This window comes from Varanus komodoensis, unplaced genomic scaffold, assembly GCF_004798865.1.
Source record: "Varanus komodoensis strain SLA01 unplaced genomic scaffold, ASM479886v1 scaffold26, whole genome shotgun sequence".
In the NCBI taxonomy this organism is placed as follows: Eukaryota; Metazoa; Chordata; class Lepidosauria; order Squamata; family Varanidae; genus Varanus; species Varanus komodoensis.
Genome location: NW_025335684.1, coordinates 11,788,057 through 11,808,650, shown reverse-complemented (window position 1 = coordinate 11,808,650; position 20,594 = coordinate 11,788,057). Strand labels below are relative to the sequence as shown.

At 42.1% G+C, this 20,594-nt stretch overlaps 2 protein-coding genes across 4 annotated transcripts in view; one reads left to right on the top strand and one right to left on the bottom strand.

The window, feature by feature from the left end:
- The window catches only part of IFT140 (intraflagellar transport 140), a 116,155-nt gene that overhangs the window by 26,919 nt on the left and 68,642 nt on the right, over positions 1-20,594 (bottom strand). The window lies entirely within an intron of this gene.
- The window catches only part of TMEM204 (transmembrane protein 204), a 44,549-nt gene that overhangs the window by 8,679 nt on the left and 15,276 nt on the right, over positions 1-20,594 (top strand). The window contains exon 2 of the mRNA XM_044433130.1: positions 8,814-8,969. Within this exon, the coding sequence (XP_044289065.1) occupies positions 8,814-8,969 (156 nt within the window). The remainder of the gene's footprint in view (positions 1-8,813; positions 8,970-20,594) is intronic.

The following is a 20,594-nucleotide window of genomic DNA, read 5'->3' as shown; positions in this document are numbered from 1 at the left end:
TGCTCAAGAAAACATATCTGAAAATGGCAGTGGGATACAGTAAAATTCTGTGCAAAAGCAGCCTGTTTGAAAATATGACACGGTTCAGTTTTAAAAGTAATTCCAACCACTGACTGATGGGGGGAAAGGATGCAGATGTATGTTTAAAGCCCCAGCGTTATTAGATTTCTAAATGAGATCATTTTTAAAAATCTGATTACTCCAAAACCCCATAATATTGTCTAATTAGACTATCTTGCATTTACACAGCATTACACAGCACATCCCTGGAGATGTTATTTAATAAAACCAAATTAAGACTATGTTCCTAAGTATCAAAATCTTATTAAGTGAACATGGTTTAGTCTACTTTGTGCAATTAAGGAGGAAATGAGAACCTAAACTCGTTCTGGAACTTGGGTGCCAACCCTTCCTAACTGATTTGTGCTGGACGTCCCAAGCAAGGTAAGGTAGCTATCCTATGCCCACTTCCCTGGACACAGGCCCTGTTCAAGTCACAAAACTAGACGCAATAGGAGACGCATGGCCGGCACAAAAGCAGCACTCTGCGTCTCTCCGTCTGCTGGTGGCTGCCTAGGGATACAAACGAGCAGCGACGTGCTCCCACGCCGCACTTCTCCCCACCCTTGCTCTACTTCACTGGTTTTCAGGCGTAGTGGAAAGAAAACACACAATACTGTGGCATCATGCAATGCACACTGATATTGGGAGGAAGAGAAAGTGCAAGACTATGGCCTTCTGTAACATCCACAGGTTTTCTGTAGCAAGCAGTTCTGATCCAAGGTCACTATGTTAACATCTGTGCCTGAACGGCTGGTTGCATTGGAAAGGTGGGTGGGAAATGGCAACTGTTATGCATTTGAATGAGATGGACATCACAGCTTGGAGAAGGATACTTCCTCCACCTAAGAGAAGAGGGATGTGTACATGAACGTGTACGTGCATGTGCATAGCTGTGTGGTTGTGTGAAGGAACAATTATTGGAATAGTAAGAGGCGAAAATGGCTGTAAGCTAGGTGCAGGTTAGAAATATCTTGGAGGTACATGGTCTCTTTCTGGAGATTTGGGCTAGGATCGCAGATTTGATGACTTGTGGGAATGATTACAGGTTGTCTCTATTTACAGTTCGACTATATATTTCTAAACAAAGATGTTTCATATAAGAATGTAAGAGGCGTCATGCTGGATTAGACAATGTGTCCATCCAAGTCCAGTATTCCGTCTACACAACAGCTGAGCAGATGCCGGTGGGAAGCCCGTAACTAAGGCATGAGTGCAGTAGCACACTCCTGCCCATGCTCCCCAGCAACTGGTATACAAAGTAACCCTGCCTCTGGCACAGGAGATACCATAAAGCCATCAGGGTCTATTCAGAGCCCCATCCTTTCTTTTCCAAAACCCAAATCTGCTTCTCATGGAATTTTTTGCTGCTCAGCAACATGGGAAGCAACATGGATAACAAGGTTTTGGCTAGGACAAGAGGACACTCACAGAATAGTTGTCTGTCATGCTAATGCTCCTCCGGGTCCAGCAAATGGGAAAGCCTGCGGCAGCACGAGCAGGCTCCTCCACTGTGTTCGGAGACTTCTCACATTACCCTAGTGACACAGAAAAGTCCCGTGCGCTCACATTGCCAGCATGAAAATGGACCCAAAGTAGGAAAGTACTCAAAATATAGGTTGTCTGTGGCAGAAAGGCAAAGCATTAAGACTCATTTGCCTGTTTATCTTACCTCCTGAAATGGTGGTTCAGCAGGAAATAAAACAATTACTTCAGCCTGATTCCCTGTGCTGTCTGTATCATCTTGGCCTTGTAGCCCATTATCAAGCACGTAGACAGTGCCTTCCATTAAGGCCCCATGGGAGAACTTTGGAGTCACGGACAACTGTGGATAGAGCTTGGCCAGGAAGTGGGTGGTATGATCTGAAGAGAGAGCAATGGTCTAGCCCCACAGAAAGCCACCAAACGCTATGTGAAATAAATTTTCATCCTTGACACTGCTCTTCAGGTCTCTTTCAGTCTGGTTTTCTTAGTCCTGCAAAACCATGCCCGAACAGAGTTAGGGAAAAATGTTGAAAGAGAAAGACGCATGTGGAGTTTAGAGAGGAGATGTCCAAACTCTTTAACAATGCCTGGAAGCTTGCTTTACAAGTGTCTCCTTTTAAAAATAAACACATGCATTATACTTCTGATATTGCATTCTCATGTTTAAGCCATGGGTGTGACTCCTCAAAACACAGTGGTACCTTTTAGAAAGTAAAGTAACTGTTATTCACTTGCCTTGGATCTACAAGTTAAGAGCGTCCTCTTCTTTAGGGATTCAAAGATTAACTGGGCCACCCAGGACTTGAGGGGGTGGCTTGCAGAGTCATTTATTGCTATTGCTTGTTTTAGATGTTCTAAGATTTTTAACCATTTTTTTAATGATGACTGTATTGCATTTTTATTGACTGTTTTATTACCTGCTGTAAACTTTAGCTATGGGGTGGTATGGAAATGAAATTGAGGATGAGAATGAGGATGGGTGCTTCCAAAAGGAGAGTTCCTAGCACTTGCAACCAGTAGGCACCATGCAGCTGCTCCAGGTATTTTTCCGTAACTTCTCCCGTGTTTTGAAAGCATGGAAGAATTGCCGGGAAAACACAGGAGGGTTTCGACCAGAAGATGATGACAATTGAATCCACCTGCAAGCCTCTTTGAATGAGACAGGGTAATGACATCCTAGACTAGAAGCACCCAAAAATAGTTGATGAAAATGAACAATGCTGGCTGCAAATTGTGGGCTGGTCCAGAATGATGGTTTAACACGGTGCTATTTAACAATGGCTGGAAGCAAAAAGGTTTGGATGTCCAGTAATGACCTCTGGTTTCTGCTGTACTAGATGGCTGTTCTGTGACCAACCCTAACCCTAAGGATAACCCTTAGGACATGCGTCCTCAGACTATGGCCCGTGGGCCAGATCCGGCCCGCCATGCCCATTTATCTGGCCCACCTCAGAGGTTTTGAACTCGCTGCCCCCGCCACACCCGCGCCTACGCACGTGGCAAGGCAGCGGCTTGCTCCTGCGGAGATCGTTTTGGACTCACTCGGAAAAAACAATCTCCGAGCGAGCAAGACGCTGCCTCCCTGCGTGCGCCTGCCCCCACCTTGCCTTGCCTCCCTGCGTGCGCATCCCCTGCTCTTGCTTTGCCACGTGCGTGCCCCCGCTCCTCACCGGCCCGCGCCCACCGCTGGCACCTTTCAACTGGCCCCCTGTTGAAAAAGTTTGAGGACCCCTGCCTTAGGATAACAGTGCACTGACTACAACCTAACATGCAGAGGCACAGATCGACAGTTAAAGGAATATAGTTGCTAGAGATAGAAGGGCTCTGAGCACCCTGAAACAACTGCACCCCTGTCCTCCCTACAGCTTGATTAATGAAACTGACTAGTTTAAATCACCTGCAACATCTAACCAATTTACCTGACAAGAGATTGACCCACAGGGAATTTTTGAGAGGGAAATAATGTCTGGTAGTGCTTTCTGTGTTGCTTTGTTTTTAAATGTTTACATGGGCTAATATTAAGATATGTTTTTACATGTTTAACAATAGCAGCAGCAATCTTTGAAATCTCTTTAAAAATTGCTCTGGGCATTGCATACATGGATTGTAAGTAGCACCTAGGAGATAAACATATCCTGTATTTATTGCAAAAGTGCTGCTCAAGATATTTGAAAACTGGTTTCTGCTACTGATTCAAGGATTACAGAAACAATGCCAATGTTATTTTTTAAAGTATGTTTATCCCATCTTTTAGTTTAAGGACACTCAAGTTAATTTGCAACATAAATTAAACAAATATACAACAGAAATTCAGTGATACAATATACCATAATATCAAACACAGAACTCCTCAGAATAAATCAGAGGTCTATAATAACACAAATAATTTATTACAGGTTCAGAGGAGGGGGAAAAGTCCATCTAAACACTGACAACAAAGAGGCTAATCTGGCCTTTTGTTGGACTAAATTCCACAACCTGGGTGCCACCTCAGAGAAGGTGCTGTCTTGCAACTCATCCAATCAAACTTCCAAAGAAAAAAGCATGTAGAGCAAAGCTTTTGAAACTGATTCAGTGTGGGAGAGGGATCCTTGGAGTACCCTGGTCCCAAAACATCATAAAGCCAAATTTTATGACCACCCTCCAAGCAAATTAAGTACCAGTAAGACCCATCCACCATCAGAAATTTGTCTCCACCACCACCGCACCTTTCAAAAGAGACTCATCATGCCACATAAACCCAAGTGAGACAAGAAGAAAATAGAACCAAAGGAAATGAGAAGCAGAACCCATAATTAAACCAACACACATAAAGACACCCTCACAAACTTCAAACAGGCAAGAAACAGTCGAATCAGTTGTATGCTGAGCATTTCCCACTGCTGCTAACATAGCAGTTATAAGTGTCAGAATCCCGGAATCTCAATTTGAGAAGAGGGAATAAAACTTGGGTTTGTGGGAAAGGTCAAGTGTCCAGATCATCGGAGGCTTTATTGTATTATCCCAAGGTTTCCGCGGTACTCACGATAATGCATTACTGGGCAGGCAGAGGTGAACTCTGCTGCCAAGCTTCAATACCGTTACAGGGTATTTTATAGGTACACAGGTACAGGGCAATTGATGACAGAATGCAGAGATTACAATAAGATTCTGAGGTCATCACATACAGAACAGATAAAGAAATGTCAGTCAATCACACAGTAACAATGAGATTACAATATTTCGAATTGCCTGCATTGACACTTTAGTTCAGTAGCTTGAACCCATCTCCAGGTCTGCTTAGACATGTAAATTCAAGCTACTGAGAAACTATGAATGAGCTCAAGACTCTTATCTAGATTCTAGACATTCTGAATTGGCCAGGGCACATGGAGCCTCTGGGCTAGGAAGATGCTTCCTTGAATTCCAACAATGATTAATCATTGTGAAGGTATACAATGTAAATTCGGACTAAATGACCTGTGTACTGTAGCTTACAGCTAAAGGTGAGAGAAAGGAGCGGGGGATGAAGGCCATTTTAAACAGTGACAGCTTGGTTTTGAGAAGGAAGACAGGATTTGATCCCACAATGCAAAAAGCACACAGAAGTAATGCCTTTCAGACAGGATTTATCCAAATTTTCCCAACATAAGTCAACTGAGCAGGCAGGTGTTTACCCCACTGTTCAGGTTATGTGCAGACACTCAAGAACTCCTTTTTCGGGCACTGGGTATGATCATTAGCTCCTTGTTTAGCGCTCCAGAAAGTTATCAATCCAGACCTGTATCAGGGACTGCAGGCCAAACACAACCCAAAACCTGAAAAATAGGTTTGATCAAAGACCACAGTAGGACAAAGGGAAAAAACAGATGGATAAGGTTAGAGTCAGTTGCACGGAATTCTGATGAGGGAGTTGGATAATCTGAGTCTTAAAGACTTTCCTAAACGTTTGCAACAAGGGGAAACAGGGACTGCCCATCAACAACACATATGGGAAACCCATCAACAACAATGCTTTAACAGGAGATAACAGCTGATTTTTAAAAATCCCAAACAAGAAGGTGGGGCTCCTCAAATACTTTTGTCAGAGAGACAACTTCAAACAATAGAGTGAGAAGTTAATTATTAACGGAACTGCCACCCACAATTGTGTAAAGCTTATCAACTTTATAAAAAAGGGAGGGGGAAGAAAAAAGGAAGGCAGGCTTTGCTAGGGTCACAGAGATGCTATTTGTGGGTTCATGGATGCTATAAAGGTTGCAGCAAAACCAAGAGGAAATTATAAATGGGCAAAACAAACATTCCTCAATTCAAGAATATTATATAACCCATGATTGTAGTTGGGAAGGAAAAGTTCCATTTCCACATTTTCAACAGACAGATACTTAGCTATGATAAAAACGTATAAAGATACATCAGAAACAGCGTGTACAGAAGATACAAAGACTTTATAAAATACAGGAATTCATCAGTGCTTGATTGGCACCTGTTCAAATGGGAGTGACAAAGACAGTTAAAGAACATGTTTAATGACTTGAAAGCTCCACGGAGTTAGCTCCATCCTAACTAGTGCGGTCAATTTCTGGAAAAATTTATTATATTTATATTCCACCTTTTTTCCTTCTTAAGGAACTCAGGGTGGCTTATATAATTCTCCACCACCCCTCAGTATTATCCTCACAGCAACAACCCTGTGAGGCAGAATGGGCTGAGAGCCTGTGACAGGCCCAGTGAGCTTCACGACTGAATGAGGATTAAAAGCAAGATCTCCTGAGTCCCAGCCCTGCACTCTTATCCAATACACCACACTGGCTATGCTGCAAGTCTGTAAACCTTCCAGTTAGAAAGGAGAACTGTTGCCTGCTTTCCCCATTATACTCTCAGATCTTAGTGGTTTTACAAAGGCAGAGGTTTTTGAAGTGTAAAGTATCCATTAACTAACTCAAGCTTCTTTAATGTCAAGGATTGGTGAGAGAATATGTTTCAGGAATGCTACATCCAGATCTTAACTTCCCTGCACTACCCAAAATTTGGTGGTTTGGGAGAAAGGGAAGAGGACAAGGGAAGAGAGTCTGATCTTCTTGAGATCCCCAGAGCACTGGATTTGGCTCCCAGGCCTGATACACTATGCCTTGGCACTACAGCAAATTCAATTTTCCAAATTTTTGCCTTAATTTTAAAACAACCAAAGCCCTTGTACTTGTAAGTTAGCTCTCCAAATGGATCACACTAAAACTATCACCATCTCCATCCAGCACAGCTTGGGGGGGGGGGGGGGGGTTAATGGAAGCTGTAGTTCAGTGTGTCTGGAGGGCACCAGGTTGGAGGAGGTTGTTTTAAAATGTCCCCAAAAAGGAGACTCATGCTCTTGTCATCCGGCCTGCAAAGCAGGTGACACTGACTCTGGTGACAGCATGGTGGCTGCTGGAGGGATGCCAGACAGGGAGTCTCGCACAGCCTTCTAGTTTCTTCGTGCACAGAAAGGATTTCTCACACTCCTGTTGTGAACGCAGGAAGCTGCCTTACTCTAGGTCAAAGTATTTGTCCATTTAGTCCACTGTTATTGCCTGCTCTGTCTCAAAACAGCTCTCCAGGGGCTCAGGCAGAGGCATTTCCCATCACTTGCTACTTGATCCTTTTTAACTAGAGGTCCAAGGACTGAACCTGGGATCTTCCCTATTTAAAGCATATGCTTTACATCTGGGCTATGGCTCCTCTTCAGGGAGCAAAGCTGCTTAGCCCCTGTAAAAGGAATCATGGATTGTTGAAATGCAGAACGGAATGGGTGCTAATAGACACACTTGACAGAAGCACATTTAGGATGTGTTTAAGCTATAGCTCTACAAGTTGGTCAACCTCTGTATTGTGGCACATTCTACAGAATGAGGGTCCACCTTTGGTACTAGGAAGTTTTCCCGTCAACTCTGCCCACTGATGTTTATACACTAAAGATGTAGCATGATAGGATACTGCACTGGCTGCATAGGGCTCATGAATCGTAGAGGGAGAGGAAGGAAAAGTGTAAAAACAGGAAATCTATCAGTTTGAAAGGACAATAAAGAAAAATCACAGAACGTTTTAGCCAACACAATCTAGCATAAAGTTATTTTGATTAAATATTCATTATGGACATAGATGCACAGTTTGCAAAATTACACAAACTGTTCACAAAATTACACTAACTGCTGGAGGCAACCAAAAATAACAATCACAGGTAATAACAGCAATAGCTCTTCTTTAACATGTATAGCAGTGACATTCATAAAGGTTAAGTGTGGCGACAGCCTTTTTGGCAAACGTGTCACATACCAAGTCTGTCTACTGCCTGTCCAGCAATTACATTTTAATGCTAAACTTCCTCCCAGGACCTCATGGCTCCCACCCCACCCAGACTTCTATAACCACAAGAGCCCTGGGAGACTGAGAGATAACAAATGGCCTGAAGTTACCCAATGAGCTCCATGGTTGAGCGGAGATATGAACTTGGATCTCCCCAGTCCTAATTCCATACTCTCATCGCAACACATGAATCTTCATTAGGAAATTTGATAGAATTAATGGTTTCTCCAGAGAGAAGAAGGATTAGTCTGACACTTATTACAAGACATACAACCTCATGTCTTGCCTGGTTTTGCCACTTGTTTACCAAAACAGGGAACCGGCAGTGAGGTAGCATGGGAGGCGCAGAGAAGTGTGCAAGCCTGAAACGATGTGGGAACGCAAACTTATGGTTCCAGTCATCAAGAATTCATGACAGAAAGAATTCAAGATTTAACCAAAGTTAATGAGCAGTCAAGTCTATGGTTTCTGGGTGGGTGGGTGTGGAGGGAGAGAGAGGGAGGGAGGGAGAGGAGAGTAAAAGGTCTTTAACCATCCCGAAGAAACCAGAATTGTGTGTTTGAGTTTGCTTGAACACAACCTGGATATTGAAGTTTCGATTGTGCTCCCTAGAAGGTGTCTTTAATGTGTGAAGCTATGGACAAACTGCAGAGAAATGCTAAGGGACAGCAAAGTCCACTTGTTGATTAAGGAAGTTGCTTCCTGACCCATACAACCACAAATGATAAGACTAAAAATATGGGCACAGTACTACACATTTCTGACAAAATGCACCACCTTTTCTGATATGGAAAACAGTCTCGTTATCACAGCCTTTGAGGTAACAGTTTATCTTAAGTGTTAAGTAAGTGGGAAGCACACAGGATTCTTCTGCAAGGACTACTAACCGAGTCTGCTCCCTCACAATCATGCTCACGTAATGACACCCTTTCATCTTTTGCCTCATGCAGTGCAATTTGACATGATGCGAGCCTGTAACATGATTGCCACAGTGGCTCTGACAGCTGGTCAGCTCCTCTTCATGCTGGGGTTAATAGAACTGCCCATCATCCCTCAAGATACCCAGTGGTGGGAAGAAGCCATCGCTGCCGTGTTCCAGCTTGCCAGTAAGTACAATCTTTCTAAGTTGGAAGGTGCTTTTATCTGGAAAAGCTGAGCGCTCTTTTACAAAACGTTCAAGCGCAACAGAACCATAAAATGTTTGGCGTTGCATATTCTTTATATCCTTTGCATACTTGGGATATGCAGCTAGATCTGCAGGTTCTGTGACATGAATTCACACACACCCTTCCCTTGACTTGCCCACTGCTATTTCAAGGAATGTCAGGGCTAGGAGGAGAATATTAGTTTTTTGTGGGTGAGAGACTTTAGGGTGAGAAAGGGCTTACCTCTAAAGACAAGGTGGTCAGGGATTGGGGTTTTCCCGCTTTTACAGAAAAAGGGGAAACTTTCAGTGCTACCTCAAGTAGCAGCTAGGCCATCAGACAGCCATCTTTTCTTCCAACATTGTCCTGAGGAAGAATGCTTAAGGCATGATATGGCATTGTTCTCACGGAGCATTCTGTTCTCAGATGAGAAGGACAGGCTGCCAGGCTGATGAGGACAGCCTAGCTGCCATTTGCAGCAAAGGGGAAGCTGTTTTGCCTCATAAAAGAGCACAGCCAAGCTTGTTTTTAAAAGTATACACACCATCTGAACTTTCTGTAATTTCCCCATCCCGAGAAACGTAATCCCTTTTTACTCCCAGTCCCACAAAGCTCTGAAAAAGTCAGGGCCAGATGGCTCATGCCAGAACTTAAATCAAGTTCTATATGGAAAATGGGTGAGCAAGAGCCATGGGCACCCACAACCACACCGGCAACATGAAAAACAAGACTGCCACCCTAGTGCCTGGGCATTTTGCAAACTTGTATTTACTCTGTTTGGAATGTTTTTCTTTTTAATGGCATTGACAATGGTACAATCAATCTGGCTATACTAACCAGTTTGAATTATAGCATGGTATTTGTTTGCCTCTGTATTGCCCCACTGTTTTAAGGTAAAGTAAAGGGGTGGGCAGGAATAATCCAGAGGCAGAGATGGAACAGATTTAGGCTGCTGTCCTACAGTTCATCTATGACTGGCTGGTCTATGACAGGCTCAAGGGTGTTGTGGCAGTGCTGCTCCAGCAGCAGGCAGCAATTGCACCTACCACACCAACAGCTCTTGGTAGAAGGTTCTGCTGATGCAGATTCATGCCATGGGTGTCGGTATAAGGGGGAACAAGGGCATGCTGCAGGAGGTGCTGGACTTAGCTGGGGGAGGCCTTGCATCCAAAGTCCCCTGATTCTGTCAATATGCCCCTGAGAAGGACAAAGAGCTACCTAGCTGCAGTTAGTACAGTGATACCTTGCCATTGGTTGAACTTCCTCTCCCTTCTACAGGTATGTTAAATTAACATCAAAAAGTTAGGACAATTACTGCTGTTATGAATAACAGTGTGCTTCTCTTTTATTTATCAGAGAATTTATAGAAAATACAGAAATTGTATAGAAAATAAAGAAATTTCTATAGAAATTCTGAAGACTCGGTTTTCAATAAAATGGCAGTCACTCACACTTAACAGCACATATGGTGCACAAGACATAACAGAACATTTTATTGGTGAAAAAGGAACCCATGGATATATCTATTACTCTTAAATGCAACACAATTCTAAAACACGGAAGCTTTATGTAAGGTTTAATTGCAAAATTTCATTTGCACTTAAAAGAAAGGCAGGGCCTTTTGTGGTCATGGAGAAGCATAGGCGTGAAGCTAAGAAAGTTGTGGGCAACATGTTAATAAGCAGTGGTCAGAGTTGGGTATACATGATAATGTTAGCCCTGAATAAAAGTATTTTATTGTACAAATACAAATATAAAAATTGTATTTTCTTTGGTGGCATTCAGATTGCAAAATGCTCTTTCTAGACAAATTTGGTTGGTATTTTGATGCCAGTTGTAAACTATTTTATTTGCTTAAGCTTTTGGAGGCATTTCTTACTAGTTCTGAGCCCACCAAAAACTCTGGATTATAACTCGCTAGTATACATGGCCAACAGCCCAGAATTCTGCAAGGTGAAGTCCAAAACATCCAGAAGACACTGAGCTGAGGAAGGCTTCTGGATCTACTTCTATTTTAACTTTTTAAAATTGCAATTGACTGTTACAACATGCCCTGGAGATCCAACTGGACTAGAAATAATTTTAAAAAGAATAAATAAATCAGACAGCACCTTGGATCCAAATCCTTAAGTGTTCATAATACAGGTGAGTGAAGGCAAAACCCACCTCAGTCATTGCCCCTTGTCCTTGAATGATACAGCATGTATGTTATAGTCATGCCCAATATGCTGCTAAATAATATTTAATAAAATATTTTAACCCACTTTAATTCCATGTGGCTCCTGAAGTAGCCTATAATATCTATTTTGCAGCCTTACCTGTATATTACATGCAAACCCCATCAATTTCATGACATGGAATCAATTATTATCACTTGGCAAGGAAACTTTGTTTAGTACCTAGCAAAACGTTCAATTTGTTTCTTGAAAAGGAGACCAAGCCTCTCAACTTAATGAAATTCTCAGAGATTGTAGCAAGTGTCTGTCTAAATGAATAACCCAATTCTTTCATTTCATTTATTGAAAATGTCCAGATTGCATAACAATCAGTCACCAGAGCTACAACTGAAAATACCTTCTTTCTCATAACAAATATATATTTCTATTGCTTAAAGCAAAACGATTTCTTAAGTATTTATGCAACAACTGGAGATGTTATTCATTGGCTGAAATGTCTGAAATTTGCATAACTGGGGATGCATTCTTTTCATGAAATAAATATGAACTTCTCTGTGTACTTGCTGTATTTTCTAGGAGAAATGCAGCTTCATAGAATGGCCAGATTTGCACATAATGAGCAATTCTACTTAAGGGATATGACACATCTAAAATTGGAAAGAAGACATCTGCATTTTTTAATTACAAGACAGATAACACCGGCACCATTTTTAAAAAGTTAAGCTGCAAAATTAGAAACAAATCTCCATAGAATACCACACCGATAATTAATTAAAACACAAACAAGAGCATGCTCAAAAAACAGCAGACAAGGAACTGACTAAAAATTCTTGACGCACACAATTTGGAAAGCAAGCGCCATCACCAGGAAGGCCCTGTTGTACATGGCTATTAATCATCCCTCAGCTAGAAGGGCTTCTGATAAAGACCTATGCATGCAAGTCTGTAGGGGAGGACATCCCGATTCTAAATTCTTTAAGGCTTTTGAAGTTCAAAATCAAAATTGGCTGTGGAAAATGAATGATAGCTTATGAGGATGAGACTATCAACACAATCTTGTCAAAATAATGGGCCACATTCGGTATCCAACTGATTGGCAGGAGGCCCTATAAGGGAGACAGAAGGGCCCTTAGGAATAGGGAAATAGGAAGCCCTCATCTACTTGTACTGGACAGACCCAAATTCCACTCCCAAAGTTCACAAGATCTTCAGGATCCATTCGAAAGGTGCCATGCCATGCTTTGGCAACCACCTAGCATCCACAGGAATGTTCAACTTGCTTGCAAAACTTTCAGTCATTCCCCCCACCCTTTTTAAAGCAGCCTGAAGCCCTTCTCACTGCTCTGTCCTCCTGTTGCCCAAAGTACGCTCCCCTGCTTTTCATACGGAGGAAATGCATTCTGGCCCTGTTTAGATTTGTTGTTTCATTGACAAACAGTACAGAGAACAGCCGTATGCCTTTCTTCTATCAATGCTGCTAATTTTAGATTAGAGTTTTTTTTCCTGTGCTACAGTCTGTTTTAAACACAGTCAGAGAGAGACTGAAGGGCGCCAGGATATCCCGATACAGGAGAAGGAAATGCCTGCTGTTACCTGTTATGCAAGCTGAACCTTGAAATCCTCAGCAGTGGGAGGGGAAAGGAGAGAGAGAAGCCAGAGACAAAATGATTAATGCATCATGAATAAGACATACTCAAATGACTGCTGCTATTACAAAAGAGCGATCAACTATACAACTCTCATGCCTCTGTTTTGAAAAGGCAATGGAATTAATCCCCATGGTCAGATGGAAAGTGTGCATCTGTTTGTGTATGCATATGTGTGTAACATAACATCTGCTGTCAGATGCATCTATCTCCACCAGATGGATGCCTCTATAATTTCCATACTTTCCCTCCTGCGCAGGTGCAGCACCCATATGTGTGATGCACAGAGGCCACGACAAAGAAATTAGGTTTTTTATGATTTATAGCAAAAAGAAATGCCTGAAACTAAAAGTAGAACAAAAAAAATTAAAGACACCTTTTAAAGCATCATTAACTTAATGAAACTTTATATTGAAAATAAATTCTTCCAGACAGGCAATTTGGCTGACAGTTCTTTGAATATCGCGAAGTCCCTGGCACGCACATCTCACAGCCAGCTTGCTGGCACTTCTTCATATGGGATTGACACTGAAGTGTTGGCTTTCTTATATGGTAGCCATAAATGGGATGGGCTGAATAGAGAGGAAAGATTAATTTATTCCTTATGCTGGTCAAATTAAATGGATGAAAAGTTTTAATTATTGAAGTTAAACATCCAGAATGAAAAAATAGGCTAACATATTAGTTTACTGTTGATCAGAGCAGGAAGAACCACAGGCCCACTGGGCATATCTGCACCACCAGTGTTCCTCTGACACATATGGTCACATATTGTATCATGCACCAACATTCATGAAGAACGGCCATTTCAGTGAGGAAAAAACTGTGGGTCAGGAATGGCTCATGGACCTGACCTTATCCACCTATGCTCCAAGCTTGCATGCGGGTGGCCGCAAAGCAGCAGAGCCCTAGCTGTCCTCCCCTCCCTTTTTTCTTGCCCTGGATGTCTTTGGGCCACATCCCAGAGCATCCTTCAGAGGAGCTCAGGTCTGTGCCAACCTGCCAGCCGGCCAGCCAAAACTGAAAGAAGAGAATGGGAGGGGAAGTGCTGCAGGGGTATGCTTGGCAACGGAGTGGAGGAACATGCCAGAGAGGAGAGAGAGGCTAGGGAAGCCAGTGGAGAGAAATTATGGATGATGAATGCTTGAAATAGAGGAACTCAGTATAGGTCTCTCTCCTGATATGTGCAAGTTACTGTTTTGTTGTTTTAAGATAATTTAATTTTATATGTTAGTGTATGTGGAATTATTATTATTATTACATTTGTTAACTGTCCAGAAAGCCTCAACTATCGGGTAGCACACAAACAAACAAACAAACACAGACAGACAGAGACTAGCATGGCAAGAATAAGCTTAGGTATGCCTGGGGCTCATAAGTGCCTCCCTCCATCCGAGCTGAAGTTTTTGGAAGCTTTTGATTCTGTTTTCAATTAAGAATAGCTCACAATGCTATCTGCCCCTGATAAATTGTGATTACTCTTAAGTATGATTAGAAGCAGCAAACCAACTTTAAACCACGTTTCTAAAGCTGCTTTGTTTCCACCAACCATATTTAAGGTAAATCACCACAGTTTTGGGTTTGGACAGCTTTCTACCTTCTCTACACCACTGTGTTGGAAGAGGAAAGGGGAGAGGAAAGCATGCAAGTTAAAGGGTCATTTTCATGCTTTGGTTGGTGAGCTTGCCAAAGAGAGGGCTGTGTGTGTACACACAAACACACACTCACACGGCCTCTGCTGGGGATTCAACCCTAAATAGGTTCACATGTTTTACGGACAGCAGGCAAAGAAAGGGTTTCTCTAAGTGATGGGCTATAGATTTTCCTATAGTTTCCTAACAGTTTTCCTATCATCACAGGGAAGAGAAGTAACATTTCAAAGAGAGCTGAGTGTTTCAGTCATCATACCTCAAATACCCCAAACACAACACTGACCTTGGCAAGCAGACAGTCACCGGTCAGTGTGCAATACACCGATCTTTCTGATGGCTCAAAGCCCTGCATCATTTTTTATTTCAGCCACCTGCATGTGTACTTGGTAGAGGTGCATCCTTTTTGAAAAAAAAATCTAACAAAATACAACCTTAGGAAGCAGAGAGGAAGGAAAGAGGAGGGGAAGTGGTATTGCTCTGGCGGCTGCACTGGGATTCACACAGCTCCAGACCTGGACAGCGTCACACCTTACAGGAAAAAGCTGTTTGCTTTGGAAGAATGCAGTGGTGAAAATGGAAGCAGTTTTGTGCACTGAGAGGTTTCAGTCAAAGCTCATAAATTTTCCTGTAGTGGTTTCTCTAGAAAGAGAAAAATAGTTCTGAATCACTGCCATTCCCTTCAAACAACAGTGTATCTAGTTATTTTTTTTGTTAGCTGTATATCCCACCTTTTTGTCAAAATGAACGGAACTAACAAAAACAAAGCAACTAACAGCAACAGATACATCATTAACATTTATATGCCATTTTTTGTATTTTTGAGAAATTGGTGTGAACTGCCCAGAGAACTTCAGCTATTTATTTCTATTTATAGAAATGCAAGTAATAGTAGTATTAGTAGTAGTAGTAATAGTAGTATTAGTAGTAGTAGTAATAGTAGTAGTAATAATAGAGAACAGGAGGGAAAGAAGGGTATTAACACTTTCCTGAAAAAAACCACAAGTATACCAATAAGAAAGCAATAATGGCATTGCCAGATTAAAACTTCTTTCAGCAGCAAATCAGCTCACTGGTAGAATCCTGTACAGACGTGGGAGTAAGCCCATTAAACTTAATGGTACTAACTCCTGAGCGGATTGCATAGGATGGCACTGTTAACGACATTAATAAGTGGAAGACTTATGCATACACTTTTACACTATACAGTTCAAACAAACCTTTCCACTCCATGGTGGAGCTCTGGAAGAAAACAAAAGGTACACCGCAAGCTTGAAGCGGAAACCAGACATGCCCCGTCAAAATTGTCTCTCCTGTGTCAACATTACCAAGAAAACCCTCACTCCCTTGCAACTTTTCACTTCAAGGAAACTTTTAAAATATATGAAGAACTCAAGTATGGATAAACACATGAATGGCCATTAAATACCCATTATTTAATATCAAATTGTTTTTCTTCATAGATACAAAATAATCTATTAACATTTACAGCAACGTACATAAGCATTACTCAGGCTTCCACCCAATCAAACTACAGTGGTAGAAGGGCAAATCAACGGAAAAGGAGGAGAAGTGCACATTTCTGAGCAGAAATTCCAGATTTTCTGAAATCAAACTACTCTGCAACATTTTACGAAAACAGTTTTCTCTCCGGCTGCAAAGTCACAGGGTCAACATTTATTATTCTTGGTTAGATTCTTCTGCTAAAAATGTCAGCTGGGTTTTTGTTAGCAACCCAAAGCCCAATGGCAAAAGAAGGTGGTAACTGTTCTTAAAAGGTTTTCCTCCATGACTTGACTGTATCAATATATCAGTATCAGTTTCCTGAAGAGGCCTGATAGAATGTACTAAAGAATGTTCATATCTTGCATATAATGCCTGCCTTTTTTAACATAATACAACTACTGATCACAGACTATATACTACAACAGGAAATAAAGATATTGCATGGAAATCTGGTCCACATATATATGGTAACAGGTCCAGCAACTCTAGGCTGCAAATTAGATGCAAGATTAACTTCATGAATGCAATGAGGAGCCAAGAGGAGATTTGCACATCCTTGGTTTACCTCAACCGCCCCCCCACCCCAATTCTTGACAAACAATGCCTCCCCAAAACTGCTCTATGCATTTCAAGAGAAGCTTGATGCCCTCACTCACTTTTGAAAGGAGGGGATGCAGGGGCCGGTCTCTAAACAGTTGCTTCTATTCAGGCAGCTTCATGAAAGGAAAGGTGTTCTAGCTCATTTAGACCACGCAATCCTGTGCGTGTTTAGCTAGCAAAAAAGTCTTAATATTTCCAGCCTTCCCTTGGCAGTAAAACTGGGTGGAGAATATTGTAAGTGGTAGGGACTTTTTTCTGACCAAACATGCACAGGAGTGAAGACTTCAGAATTTAAAAGATCCAGTATCTTGAATTGATATTCATCTGTGGGTTTTTATGGTGGGGGGGTTGTACCACATCTATTCTTTCCAGGCAGTCTCCAAGGGCAGTTCTGAATCCAATGAATTATAATAGTTCAAACAAGATATTGCCATAGTTTGGATAACTATGGGCATGTCATGAGCGGAGCTGGCTGGAGCCAGGGGTCAGACTAGATAGCCTGGGAGACCCCTTCTGACTCGCTCTGTTTCTATGTTTTTATAACTACAGCTAGGTTTCCTCTATAGTTGGGTATACTAGGTGAAGCTCAGAAAAGGTGCCTGGTCCCACTGAAGCCATTTGGACCTTCAATGATAAGGTTAGATTTAACAGTATCACTAAGCAGCACATCAACATCTTCTGGGGAGAGCAACTCTATCTCACCCAGAATAAACAACTTCTCCCAAATTATTTGGGGTATTTCTAACCCGTCCAATTACTACACGTCTCTGGATAGCTTACAATAACCATCCAATAAATACAACATAATAAGATCATTATCATCATCACTCATCATAATAATAACCCATGACTGCAATATAAGCATAATTAAAATATTTAAACTTTAAAATACTAGGTAAATAAAGTCTTGACCTGGTGCTGAAAAGTATATAACATCAGCGCCAGGCAGACCTCTCTGGGGAGGGCATTCCATAGCCGGGGTGCCACCACAGAGAAGCCCTCCTCCAAGTGTTCTCTCTCCTAACCTTCTTCAAGGAGGGTTTCCGGAGCAGAGGGGAAAAAGACATTCCTTCAGGTATCCTGGTCCCAAGACATTTAGGACTTTATAGGTCAAAACCAGCACCTTAAATTGGACCTGGACTTCAATAGGAAGCCAGGGATGCTGATAGAGGACCGGTGTTACATAAGAATAACAACTGGCATCCGAGAGCAATCTGGCAGCTCTATTTTGAACCCATTGAAGTATCTGGACTGTCTTCAAGGGCAGCCCCATGCAGAGTGTGTTTCAATAGTCCAACCAGGAGGTTACCAGAGCGTGTGTCAGTATTGCTAGGCAGTGTTCATCCATGTAAGGATGCAGTTGATGGGTCAACCAAAGCTTAAGGAAAGCGCTCCTCACCACTGCCGTCACCTGGGCTTCAAGATAGCCACTGCCTCATCCGGATTGGTTGAAAAATAGAGGTAGAGATGGGTGTCATCAGCATACTGGTGACTCCACAGTTCAAACCTCCTGATAACCTCTCCCAGAGGTTCCATGTAGATGTTGAATAGCAAGGGGGACAAAATGGAACCCTAGAATCGGCTGGCTAGATAGGAATGGAACCACTGCCACGTAAAGTCTCCTACTCCTAACCCAGCCAGCCTACCCAGAAGGATACCATGGTCGACAGTATCGAAAGTCGCTGAATGGTCCAGGAGAATCAACAGGGACACACTCCCCCTGTCTCTCTCCCTGCACAGGCAGATTCAGTACTGTATCCGGGTCTGAAACCAGACTGAAATGGGTCCACTTAGTTTCATCCAAGAGTGGCTGGAATTGTCTTGCCACCACCCACTCCAACACCTTGCCCAAGAACAGGATGTTGGCCACCGGTCTATAATTGGCAGCCACCTCCGGGTCCAGGAATGCCCTCTTCAGAAGGGATCTGGCCCTCCCTCAGTGAGGTGTTGATGACCTCCTGGTCCCGGGTACCAATCCCGTGTTTGGCTTTGGTAAGTAGTCATGAAGGGTAAGCAGGTGGTAGGGCGTACCAGTCCAAGCACCTTGTCCACATCATCAGGCCACAACAACTGAAACTCATCCAGCAATGATGGACAACAATAGAAATATCAGTTCAGTCATGGTATATAATCAAATATTAAATATTTAAAACCCTCCAACCCACCCAACAACAAAAACACAGAATTCCCCGCCCAGCCCAGCCCCACCAGCCCGAATTAGACACACCTACCTTGCCTGGATTATAGTGGAAGATCCCATTTTTACAAAGGAATTCTGAGTAACCAGTGCCACCAGTTCCAAATGATTTTAAGTATGACATCTCAGGTTTGATCTAACCAACATGTTTCAGCCTTCAAAATAACCCATTTTATATCCTCCAGGATGTTAACGGACATACGTTTTCAGAAGCAAAGCAAAGCAAAAGGCAGTGCAGCTGCCTGAAGTATGGGGGTTTATGAGAAAAGGGGCAATGTCAACAGCCAAGATAGCATTTAATTCACTACAGTGCAGTCTGTCATCTGAGTTATGATATGGGGACTACTGTACAGTTTGCGATGAGAAAGAATTTCAGGAAAGTTTAACAGAGTTTCAGGTTTCTGCAAGGTTGTTTGCTCAGAGTCACAGAATGCTCTCTCTGTAATAGTATTCAAACTGAATAACTTATATTCGAAATGAATATTGTTCAAACTGAAATGGCCAGTTGCATTGTCGTCTGATATACTGACCCTGCGTTCTGGATAAAACAGTGCGCTGGTGCTATAACACTCCTGCTGTGTCCAAACCTGGATCTTGGTCTCTGCATCTGATCTGTTTCTTCCCAGACAAGCTAGAGAAATGAGCCACAGCTTGTTGTCACTGGCTTGATTAGCTATTCCCAATCACAACAGGAACAATTAATATTCCAATGTGCCACTTCATGCATAATAACCCAGTACAAACCAGACCACTGACATGGATGTTTGTTACAATACATACACACCAAAGATAGGTGTTTTACACCCTAATCCTATATAAATGTATCTAGGAAAAAGCATCACTGAACTCAGCAAAACTCACTTTGGAATAAATACACATAAGATTGGATCCTTAGCATTGTTCTCACAAACAGCTTTAAGGCAATGTGTTTGCTTAATCTGAGTTTGATACTTACATTTACTATTGAAGATCAAACTTTACCTTTTGTTTACTTTATTTAGGGCCTACCTTTCATTTCTATCAGTGGTACAATTGTCACTGAGAATATAAACATTGAGGGGTTCTAACCAGACGGGAAAATTTTTATGCTATATAGTTCTTACTGTGGGCTGGCAGAATTTGCTTATGTGATTAAAATGGAAATTCAGCTTTTAAGTGGTTATTTAAAAATCAAACCAAGACTAGGAAAAATGTCCATTCTGGTGGCTTATTACTAATCTGAGATAATAAAAATATAGGTAGCAAAATAACTCAGACAATCTTATACTTAAAGGAGAAGGAGGATCATGCTTGAAACTGTTCCAAAGGACTCCAGACTCTCTCAGGCCAGGAGTGTGATGTTATAATCATTGTATTGTTTTTTAAAAGTTCAGCTTGGCAGAATTGATACCATGGAACAAGGTGGATTTTCATTTCCTTAGGGAGCAATTCTATGCAACTTTAAATTGAAGAAATCCTACAAATCCCAGCATTCAGTCATGCTTGGTGAGGAATGCTATAAGTTGCAGTACTTTTCTCTTTCTAAACATGCATAGGATTGTGCCCTTAAAGGGTTTAGAAATTTAAGCAGGCTTGCTGCCAGAATCATTCAAACAGGAAACTCATTATTCTGATCTCAAATGTAAGTTCACATAGTAACATTCCCGTTACTACTTTGCCTGCCCGGCCACTGACACCATACGCTCCAAAATTCTTCCGAACAAATCTATTATCTGCTTCCTTCCCCAGTGGAAAAGCACCCCCACCGACCCCAATGCTGACTTGTTTTGCCAGAGATGGGAAACACATCTCCAGATAAACACTAATGCTAA